The sequence below is a fragment of the Borostomias antarcticus genome, assembly GCF_949987555.1.
Source record: "Borostomias antarcticus genome assembly, chromosome: 2".
Taxonomy (NCBI): Eukaryota; Metazoa; Chordata; class Actinopteri; order Stomiiformes; family Stomiidae; genus Borostomias; species Borostomias antarcticus.
Window position 1 is genome coordinate 24,051,786 of NC_140235.1, and position 11,393 is coordinate 24,063,178.

At 48.0% G+C, this 11,393-nt stretch overlaps 1 protein-coding gene across 1 annotated transcript in view; it reads left to right on the forward strand.

Annotated features, from left to right (window-relative positions):
• Positions 1-8,717, forward strand: part of sugct (succinyl-CoA:glutarate-CoA transferase) — a 120,219-nt gene extending 111,502 nt beyond the window's left edge. The window contains exons 14-15 of the mRNA XM_084453180.1: positions 7,120-7,274; positions 8,423-8,717. Coding sequence (XP_084309306.1) covers positions 7,120-7,274; positions 8,423-8,464 — 197 coding nt within the window. The 3' untranslated portion in view covers positions 8,465-8,717. The remainder of the gene's footprint in view (positions 1-7,119; positions 7,275-8,422) is intronic.
• The last annotated feature ends 2,676 nt before the right edge of the window (positions 8,718-11,393 follow it).

Genomic DNA, 11,393 nt, shown 5'->3' on the forward strand with positions numbered 1-11,393 from the left:
CATCTCTGGATCATCTGAATTTCTGATCCCGGCTGCGCCTGTTATCAGTAGTTTGCAATGTTGTTCACGTGCACACTTCTCATGCTTTTCAAAATCTGGATGACTGAGATAGTTTGTCCTTTTATATATATATGTGTGTGTATATATATATGTAACGTTAGCAAACTATTTGCTGGAGCTAAAGGTTTAACCTTGCTAGCTTGGAAAAAAACTAAAAACTAAGAACAGGCTAAAAGTTACATGACTAGCAACTGATTATTAACATTAACACGTGTCATATGGATTTTCTTACCAGTCATGTATGGAGAAAATCATAATGTGTCAATACTGTAGGCTAAGTTAATGTGCCCCAAAAATGTCGGTACGCAAAAGCACCTACTTTTGTATTATCTGTTTTATATATTATCTGCATCACTCTTTATTTAGACCATGCATGTGCACCTGTGCGCCAGCTATGTGCACCCCTGTGTAAAAAGCAACTACCTGAGAGAGAGAGAGAGAGAGAGAGAGAGAGAGAGAGAGAGAGAGAGAGAGAGAGAGAGAGGACAGGGGACAGGGGACAGGGTGTTCCTGTGTGCACTGGACTTGGACAGGTCGTGGCTCTTTTGATGAACGGCGCCGGCACCTGCGGAGAAGGACTCTGGATAAACATGACGGCTCTGTTCCCGGAGGGTTTCAACAACATCGATCCAGCTCAGCCCCTGCAACACCGAGGGAGGAATACAGGAAGAATGAGAGTGCAGCGAGTGCGTCAGGTCAACCGGTACAACATTATAGATTACAGCTCAGATGTATCGCTCGCACACACGCACACACACACACACACACACACACACACACATACACTGGATGGAAAAAGTTAATGCACTCCCATTCACCGGCTCCGGGGACACGTTAGTTACAAACACTGACCATGCTAGGAAGGCACTACATATGCCTCCTGTTATCTAGACAGCCTGACAGTGATGCCGGGCCGGTGGAACGTTCCGGTGTCGCTGACGTCAGTGGAAGGCGTCCAAGCCGACACCCTCCACTCCTCCGTCCACTTCCCTCCCTCTCTCCTATCCACCCCTGCCTCCTTTCTTCCATCCCCTGCCCTCCCTCCCTTTTCATTACTCTCTTCTTTCATCCTCCTTTCTATCTCTCCTTCCTCAACCCCCCCCCGCCTCAGCCCTCCCTTCCATCCATCCCTCCTTCCTGCTTTCTCCCTCCCTCCCTCCCTCCCTCCCTCCCTCCCTCCCTCCCTCTCTTCTTCCACCAATCCCGTACACCCACTGGTAAATTCCATCTCCCTCCATCTCCGCCCTCCGTCTCCTCCTCCCTCTCTCCACCCCTCCCTCGGTCTCCTTTATTCCTGCCACTCCTCCATCCCTCGCTCCCTCCCTCCCTCCCTCCCTCCCTCCCAGGACACCTCTCCATCTCTCTATCAAAGCCTCACACTCTCCCGGGACTTGCCCTGCCTCCTCGCTTTGACTTCAAGGCCTTATAAAGCCGGCGTTGCGTCAGTCCGGTGACGTCCGATCTGTTTGTGTTTAGGGTTGTGTTTGTGTTGGAGTGTTGTGCGCGGTGATCCAGTTGAGGCGGGACTCGTCCGGTGCGCCCGGGGGCGTCGATGGATTGGCGTATTCCTATGATGCGATGTTGACTTTGAGATAAAACATGTCGAGATTACATTAGTGCGTGCGTGCATGTGTGTGTGCCTATGTTTGTGCGTGCGCGCGTGTGTGCGCGCGTGTCCGCATGTGTGCATACTGTAAGTGTGTATCAGGCAGCTGTCATAAAGCAGATTATAGTACAGCGAGAAAAAGTTTACTGTGAGGAGGGTGATAGAGATTACATGATGGAGACGTGACTTGCTCCCCCCTGGAGCCCGGCGCGGCCACAAGGCTCTTCCTGGGGGGCTGGGAGGTGCCTGGGAGGCGGTGGGACATGAAACATGCATCAGGACAGGACTAAAGCGACGCCTGCCAGGCAGCAGGGCTGATTAAAGAGAAGGAGGAGAAGAGAGAGTTGGGAGACTTGTTGCGTGGGATCAAAAGACGCGAGGACGATGAAGACGCTTCCTACTGACAGCTCTGCTCACAGAGAGAGAGAGAGAGAGAGAGAGATAATTTAGTTTCATGCAGGGAATAAGTCTCTCCATCTTGATCTGTTCTCCCCCTGTCCCCCCTTCTTCTCCCTCCCTCCTCCCTCCATCACCGCCTTTGAAACTAAAAATAGAACAAAAAGAGTGATAATTGCACAAGAGGGAGGGGAGGGAGAGAGAAAGAGAAAGAGAGAGGGAGAAAAAGAGAGAGAGAGGAAGAAAGAGAAAGGGGGGGGGCAGAGAGGGGGAGAGAAAGAGGGGGAGAGAGAGGGGGGGGAAAGAGACAGGGGTAGAGAAAGTGAGAGTGGGAGAGAAAGAGAGAGGTGGGAGAGACAAAGAGAGAGAGGGTGAGAGAGGGGGAGGGGAAAGAGAGAGAGGCGGGGGAGAAAGAGGGAGAGCAAGGGACAAAGAGTAGGAGAAGAGGTCCATCACTATATATAACCTACACAAAATGAGTCATCAATTAGGATCAGGAGGGCACCAATTAGAAAGCACCAATTAGGAGAGCTGTCCATGTTCCTAGACGGCCCCGTACCACCCACCAACCGCTCTACCCCCCCCCCCCCCCCCATGTCTCTCTCAGACTGCCCATATTGCACCCCCCCCCCCCCCCCCCCCTCATCCTTTTCTAGCAGCTCCACCGCGCTAACCACCCCGCTTGCATCCCTTTCTAACCCAGGCTTTTCTATTCCTCCTTTATCTACATTCCTCCACTCAGAGGCGAAGCTACTAGCCAGGCAGCTGCCCGGGCCCCCAGGTCAACGGGGCCCCAGAAGGGCAGAGTGAAATGTCCCAAAAACCCTCTCACGTAATAAAATGGATGATCGAGCTATTCATGGACTCTTATACTGTAGTTGCTTAAATAATACTTTCTGCAATGTGCATGTGTTTTTTTTATTTGTTATAGTTGTGACTCTAGTCGCCATAAATGATGCAACATAAGTAAGTCAAATGTATGTAGTATAGCACTTCTCATATAGCCTGGAAACCAGACCTCCTCGCAAAAGAACAAAAAAACGTTTTTGAGATACAGTCTGGAATTCCAGTCGCTCAGTGGGCGGGAGTAACGGTACTTGCCTTGGCAAACTCCTTCAGCCAGCGTAAACTTGCCAAATCCAGTCGGAAGAATGGCGAAACTGTCTTTTATTCCGCTAGTGCATCTCTTGTTCTTGTTTACTTGTTATCTATTTCTGAAATAACTGCATTAATGGCTGTGTTTATTCTACTAACGTTAACGTACTACTGCTCGTTGCTTCGAGAGACTGTTGTGCCAGCGCCATGCATTTCAATTTCATGAATCAACTACTGGAACCAGTCAGGGGCTGCATCCCCACTGCGGGGCGGAACAGCAGTTAAAACACAGTCCCTGATTGGTGACCCATTTTCTGTGAAGCTGAAATCGTGTTGGGCAGTCCAGACTGTATCGCAAAAACTTTTTCTTTTCTTTTTTTTTTTGCGAGGAAGTCTGGCTTCCAGGCTACCTCTCTCGTAGACACATAGGTACAGTACAAAGTGCTCCACGTAATTAAAATAACAGAGAAGATCAGATAAAAGTACAATAAATTACAGAGACGGGACATACTGCAAACATGAAACTGCAGGCACACATGGCTAGACAAACGGCTGAGTCTTTTTTACAAGGCCAAGGGGGTCTCTGCCTATTGTTCCAACACTCTAGAATGGCTGCTGCCTCCACACCTCCCTCCATCTCTTTACAGAGAGATAACTATGTGTTGACTCACCCGGCCAGACACACCACAATAGAACAAACACTGCACGGCTGGGTTATTTTGGAGGTATTTCCTAGAACCGTGCCGGTTCTTCCGCGAAGATCCAGGGGGCTGGACTTTGCAGGTCACAGAGTCTCTGCAGAATTGGACAGAACCGGGAAGAACTAGAGGGGGGACCGGCCAGAACCTTAGAGCCCAGGGCACGACTGACGCTTGACTAGCTTTCAAGGGGTCAGGAAGTCTTGCTGCTCTGGTCAGACTCACGCACGCACGCACACACACACACACACACACACACACACACACACACACACACACACACGCACACACACATCTCAAAGGGGTCAGTCTGCTTCACCCCACTGTGGAGCCAGGCCAGGGGCTATAATGAGTTGGCACGTAGCACAGTACTGTACAGTGTGTGTGCGTGTGTGTGTTGTGTGTGTGTGTTGTGTTGTGTTGTGTTGTGTTGTGTTCTAGGAAACAAGTGCTCATTAAAGCTTGTGTTTCTCTTCTGGGGGATAAGCTTGGTGATGTTCAGAACGTGATGGGATCTGTTTGAACCTGAACAAAGCATGGAGTGGGGGGAGGTATGGGATAGAGAGAGAGAGAGGGGGGAGGTATGGGATAGAGAGAGAGAGGGGGGAAGTATGGGATAGAGAGAGAGAGAGGGAGGAGGTATGGGATAGAGAGAGAGAGAGGGGGGAGGTATGGGATAGAGAGAGAGAGGGGGGGTAGAGAGATAAACAGCACAGCGTGTGAGTAAACAAGAGGAAAAGGGAAGGGTGGAGGAGTGGAGAGGGGTGGAGAGGAGTGGAGGAGTGGAAAAGGGTGGAGGAGTGGAGAGGAGTGGAGGAGTGGAGAGGGGTGGAGGAGTGGAGAAGGGTGGAGGAGTGGAGAGGGGTGGAGGAGTGGAGAAGGGTGGAGGAGTGGAGAGGGGTGGTGGAGTGGAGAGGCTCGAAGGATAAAGAAGATGAGGGATGAAAGGCAGAAGGGGGTAGAGAGAATGGAAGGATGGCGGGGTGGAGAAAATGGAGGGATGGAGGAGTAGAGAGAATGGAAGGATGGAGGGATGGAGGGGTGGAGGGGATGAGGAGAAGCAGATGTCTTGTGGTAGAAGATGAGAGTCCTGCGGCTGCCCTCATATCTGAAGGATGACAGGAGGAGGGGAAGAAGGGAAGGAGGGAGGGAGAGAAGGAGGGAGGGAGTGAAGGAGGGAGGGAGAGAAGGACGAAGGCGGGATGAGTGGTGGAGTAGACTGAACAATGGAGGAGGAGGAAAAGCAGATGAGGGGACCGAGGCGAGAGGGGAGGGGGAGAAGACGGAGAGAAGGAAGAGGGGAGCAGATTGAAGGAGAGAGAGAGCAGATAGGAGGAGTGAGTACCGCAGAGATAGAGGATGTGGTAAGGGCATCTCTCTTAACTGCTGAGGCATCAACAGGCTTGTTTGAGGAAACCGCACGTGCACACACGCATGCACGCGCACACGCATACGCACACACAGACACACACACACACACACACACACACACACGGTCATGTTCAGGGTTCTGTCCTTCCCTACCCCCTTTTTTCCTCTTCCCTCCCTCCCTCCGTTCCTCCTGCCTGCTCTCTCCCATGTCAAGGTTTAGCCTGGGTCTTCATTGAAACCAGGCTGCCCTCCTCCTCCTCCTCCTCCTCCTCCTCCTCCTCCTCCTCCTCCTCCTCCTCCTCCTCCTCCTCATCCTCCTCCTCCTCCTCCTCCCCCTCCTCCTCCTCCTCCACTCCTGGGCAGCCACTCCAGCCCCTGTGGTTGAGAGCGTGCCAGGGGTACAGTGGATCCGAGGGCTTGTATTGGGCACGGGTTTGACTCCAGACCCTTGTGGTTCCTGTGCGTATCCGTGTGTGTGTCTTCAAGGCAATGTCTGTCTGTTGGTGTAACCCACCCACTGTTTCTCTCTCTCTCTCTCTCTCTCTCTCTCTGTTTTTCTCTCTTTGTCTATTTGCCTCTCACCTCTCTCTTTCTCTCCATTCTCATCCTCATTCTCTCTCTCTCTCTCTCTCTCTCTCCCATTTTCACTCACATTGTTTGCATCCATTCTTATCCGGATTAATTCAAACAGCCTCTCAGCCTCTCCATCCTCATCACAGCCTCTAGGCCTCCCATCCCTCCAGCCTCTCAGCCTCCCAGCCTCTCTCAGCCTCTCTCAACCCAGTCCAGTCCAGTCTAGTCCAGTCCAGCCCAGCCCAGCCCAGCCCAGCCCAGCCCAGCCCAGCCCAGCCCAGCCCAGCCCAGCCCAGCCCAGCCCAGCCCAGCCCAGTCTAGCCCAGCCCAGCCCAGCCCAGCCCAGCCCAGCCCAGTGTAGTCCTGTTCCAGCACACACCCATTATCAGTTGTGGTGATGTATTTACTGCTGTGCTGGACCCAGGGAGAAGGGATCACAGCGTAGATGAAACTGCAGCTTTCTGGCAGCCGAGCGTCCATTCCTCTGTGTAACATCAGGCCCTCGGACCGGATCAGGTAGAGCTATGAATCACGATCACTGAGAACCCAGCATGAGGGAAATGGCTCTACTGTAAATAGACCATAGCATTCTGAGATGCTTCTGGTAGAAAGGAGAGGAGAGGTGGGTCTCTCTATCTCGCTCACGGTCTCTCTTTCTCTTTGTCTTTCTCTCTATCACTCTATCCTTCTCTCTCCCTCTGTCTTTAGCCACCTATTTCTTTCTTTCTTTCTTTTTTTCTTTCTTTCTTTCTTTCTTTCTTTCTTTCTTTCTTTCTTTCTTTCTTTCTTTCTTTCTTTCTTTCTTTCTTTCTTTCTTTCTTTCTCTGCACATCTCTCTCTTTCTCTTCTCGGATCCTCTGTCCATGACTCTTGTTCTTAGTTAGTACAGTGGAGGAAAATGTAGTAGTAGTGTGTGTGTGTATGGTAGCTAAATGAGGAAACAGTACATTGTGCGGTAGCGTCATTACCGTACCTTGGCCAATCAGGCTTGCTCGTTGACGTGTAGGAAGTGACTCATACGTTCTGTGAACTACAGTCTCTCCAAGACTTAGAGATTCCCAAAAAGCTTAGTCCGTTTTCTGGGGTAACAATTTGACAATCTGCTGTTGGTGAGAGTGTGCCACGTCGCCCCCGGTTGCTAGCTTGCTCTGAGTTAGCTCTGTTTACTAATACAGCTAGCCTTGTCATGGAAAACCGAGTGAATGAGTAAATGTAATAACATAATTACACAGTTATTACATGACTATATCATTGTAATTACATTGGTATTACATAGTTATACCACCTGAACCACAGTTTCTCTGATCTCATCCCTCATAGGCCCAGCCGTCCGCTTCAGCAGCTTCCGGATCCAGGAGCCCACACCCCCTCCCGTCATCGGACAGCACACCGCGCAGGTCCTCCGGGACACCCTGTCCTACAGTGATGAAGTCATCAGCATGCTGATAGAGTCGGGGACAGTGTCCCAGAACCAGGTGCGGTGAGGAGGGAAAGCCATTAGCACTAATTCTACTCTGGACTGGTGGGCCACAGATCTACCTTCTGGAGACACAGAGGAGGAAGTTAATTTCAACTAATGAACTCATCCATTGTAATGGAATTTTGTTAATGTAAATCTCCATGGATGCCAATACAGTGTTCTAAGAAGCGAAGAGAAACCACATTAGATATCATAGATTTAGACTTGGTTTTAAAATGTGTTTTGGGCGATGAGATCACAAGCAAAACATATCACCGTTTACACCTGTGTCTATCATGTGTCTCCAAATGTGTCCAGCTGACCACTTGTCTTCATATGGTAACCATAGTAACTCACTCACTGCTTGCATGTCACACAGCTCTTCCATGTAAACAAATCAATAATCTGTCGGTTTGACTTCAATCAGATTTTTTTTATAAGTGCACATGAACGCAACCAAAGATGTTTGAAGAACTAATATACATATAGGACTATTCCAACTTTTTCGATTGATAGGACAAAGTTATTTGCAACTTGCAAAAGAGCGCAAGGCTGTGTAGTTTGAGTAAATGTTTGACAATGCATTTTGGTGGTCGTTTAAACTTGTATTTAGCACTGTCCACTTGTGATTTGATCTTCCAAAACGCATTCTAAAACCAAGTCTAAACAGGGTCATAGAGGAGATTGATAGTTGTTTAGCTTTTTTGCCTGTGATTGCCTGTATTGCTGCAATAGTAGTAGTAAGAAGTAGTAGTGATCCCCGGGAAATTGCAGTGTTGCAGCAGCAGTATAGAAAGGACATTAATGAAACACAATCAAGACTAAATACAAATTTACAATAGATAGATAGACTCAAATCAAAATACACATGTATTGTATACAAGAGTGCAAAAAACAAATAAACAAATGTGAACTTAATACTGTAAGGGTATATAACTGAAGTAGCGATTCTTTATTGCTGGTTGGCTAACTCTGCTGGAAAGTTGCTATTGTTGATGAGAAGCCCTGGTTGGCTCTGAGAAACTTCTATTGCCTCAACCTTCTTATTGTGTGATTGTTGTTTTTTGCAATAATGTCATGCTGACACACACTCACGCACTAACACACACTTCATTTTCTTGACAGGGCAGGCTGTACCCCTTAACTGATCTCTCTCTCTCTCAGGTTTTCAAAGTTGCCAGTGTCCGACACTCCCACAGTGATTGATCCATTAAAATGACGCACTAGGCCTCTGGCAGTATGTTTGAAAATTCACTCAGAACCCTGGAAATAAGGAACATCAGTTTAAACATGGACCCAACATGCCGCTAGTTTCCAGTGATCTCAGCCAGCATTCTTCATCCCAGTGTTGTAAGACGTGTGCTTACTGTACTGTGTATTGTTGCTGCTTCATTGTGACAGCCATAGCCCCCCAGCTGTGGAACCCTGCTGCATTACTGACGGTGACTGATGAATTCTAACTTGCAGAAATTAAATAAACAAGTCCAATGATTCTTCACAATTGTATCTGTTTTTGTCGTAATGATTTCAACATATTGGAATACTACTGGAATAATTGAAAGTAGATGTCATATGGCTGTGCACCACCGAGTAGGAAGTCATCAGTTTGAACCATAAACTTATAACAGAGTTGAAGGAGCTTGCCCTCGAAACACATCAGCAAATAAACACTATTAATAAAGTTGAACCTTCCTGAACCTTCTTTGACGCAGAAGATGCACTACGTTACTCAACCTCTCTGCCTGAGGTCGAGCTAACATCAGACGTGGAACTGTATGAAACCCAGCTGCTATTTCTGTCAAGTGGATGTTCCTTTGTCCACGGACCGCAGTGTTCTCAATGGGCGAGGAGGAAGTAGCACGTCAACATGTCTCCGAAGGTGAGAACACATACTGTTCTAGAATGTTCTAGGGGCACCGTGGTCTCTGTTATATTTAGAGGGAGGATGATGGGATGGCGATCAGTTAATCAGAAAGCCGGTTTGAAAGAGGAGCTGTGAGGAAGATCATCTAGTTCAGATGTGAACGTTCTGCCACATTGTACATTAGATGTCCAGAAATTACCTTTCCTCACAATGTTTATACAAATCCGCTGTCATCATGTCCTCCTGAGGTGAGATAATTTCTGAACATCTGCAGCTTGGCAGAGAGAGATTTCTCATTAAAAAGTTGAAATTGTCCTTTACTTTCTTCCCTCTGGCACTAGACTCTCGGGGGGGGGGGAGCATTATAGTATCTAGAACCATTTGTTCCTGTGGCACAACCTTCCTTTTATGAACCTTTTCAGTTCAGATAGAATGATTTTGGGTTCCCAACTGCACCTTTCAGAAGTTTCTATATGGAGTCGGAGATCTACTACTCAGAACCCATACATACCCACTTATCCACTCCTTTCACCTCTGGCCAAGAGGTTCAGTGTTTGCCTGCCCTGGAGGAAGGGACTCTGTGTGGATACAGGGGACAGGGCTTCACCACCTGGCCCAGAATTGTAGTCCTATATGGGGGTGAATGATGAGAGATTCCCCCTGGAGGTGGAGTCGTGTTCTGACTCTCCGCTCCTCTATAATGGTTCAGAGAAGGTCCGGTGGAGGGGTTCAAGATTAATTTAGCATGACTTGATACGGATGTTGCGGCGTGTGTGTGTGTGTGTGTGTGTGTGTGTGTGTGTGTGATGTGATTGTGTGTGTAGGATGTGGTTGTGTGTGGTTGTGTGTGTGTGTGTGTGTGTGATGTGATTGTGTGTGTAGGATGTGGTTGTGTGTGGTTGTGTGTGTGTGTGTGTTATGTGATTGTGTGGGTAGGATGTGGTTGTGTGTGTGTGTGTGATGTGATTGTGTGTGTAGGATGTGGTTGTGTGTGTGTGTGTGTGTGTATGCTATGGGGCTTTCATGTCCTTGTTCTTCTCACATCTGCTCTGAAAGAGAGAGAGAGGGATATGTTCAGGGTGATGTGTATGCCAGACAGAGTCACTGCAGGTCAGCTTGAATGGACCAAGCAGAGAGAGGGAGAGAAAGAGAGGAAGGGAGGGAGTAAGAGAGAAGATGTGGGTGATAAAGACAACGAAGGCGTGTGTGTACTGGAATTACCCTGTGTTTGTGATAATTTTGATGAGACTAGGAATTACTTGTTCTAATAGAGTAGGTGATGACATGTAGGGATCTGAAAGGATAGAGAAAAAGAGAGAGAGGGAAAGAGAGAGAGAGTGAAAGAGAGAGGTTGACAGGTCTTGATGTGGTCATTAGGCTTTGGCCTGGGAAGATGTGGCACAGTGAGATGCTTGTAAACAACACTGAACATAAAACTAGAACCAACCACAGTGGCTCTCTCTGTCTTTCTCTTTCTTTCTCTCTCTATTGTCTCTCTCTATTCTCTCTTCCTCTTCTTCTGTTTCTCTTACTCTCTGACTCATCTGTTTACTGTGTTCCAGTTCATCTTATGTGAGGTATTTCTTAATAAGTCTCTCTCTCGACTGAATGAGCGATTCCAAGCTTTTTGGTCACGACCTCTTCATGCTCACAACAGTCATTCTCCAGTCTCAAATATCAAACTGGGGTCTACTGATCAAAACCTTTATTAGAAAAGCTGATTGTGATCTCTGCTTTTCCTCTGTACAGCATGATGGACATTCAGCACGCTTCTTCAACTCTTTTATGTTTCTGGTTCAAACTGATGACCTCTTCACTGCTCTACTCGGTGGTGCACGGCCATATGTCTTTGACATCTACTTTCAATTATTCCATCATACTGTATGTCCATCATACTGTATAGAGTATGATGGACAATCCCTGTATGGCCATGGCAGAGATATTATGAAAATATATTTTCAAAACAAGTGAACAGCCTTTTTTTTCTTACTGGACTAATTAATCTCACATCAGTTAACAACAACCCACCCTACATAGAATGGGATGATAACGGAGATATGGAACCAGAGGATAGAACAGAGCGACAGTGACGATATGGTTCTACTCTGGTTCCTCCACACCACCATTTAGATCATCAGTCCCCGGGAGAGGTGGAGGGCTGGATAGATCAGGAAATTGATCTGACAAGCATCCCAATTATTGATAAACAGTCTGATGAAGTGATCGGTGTGTGGGGCTCCAGGCTTGGAAATGGGCTAGAGAGAGAATTAT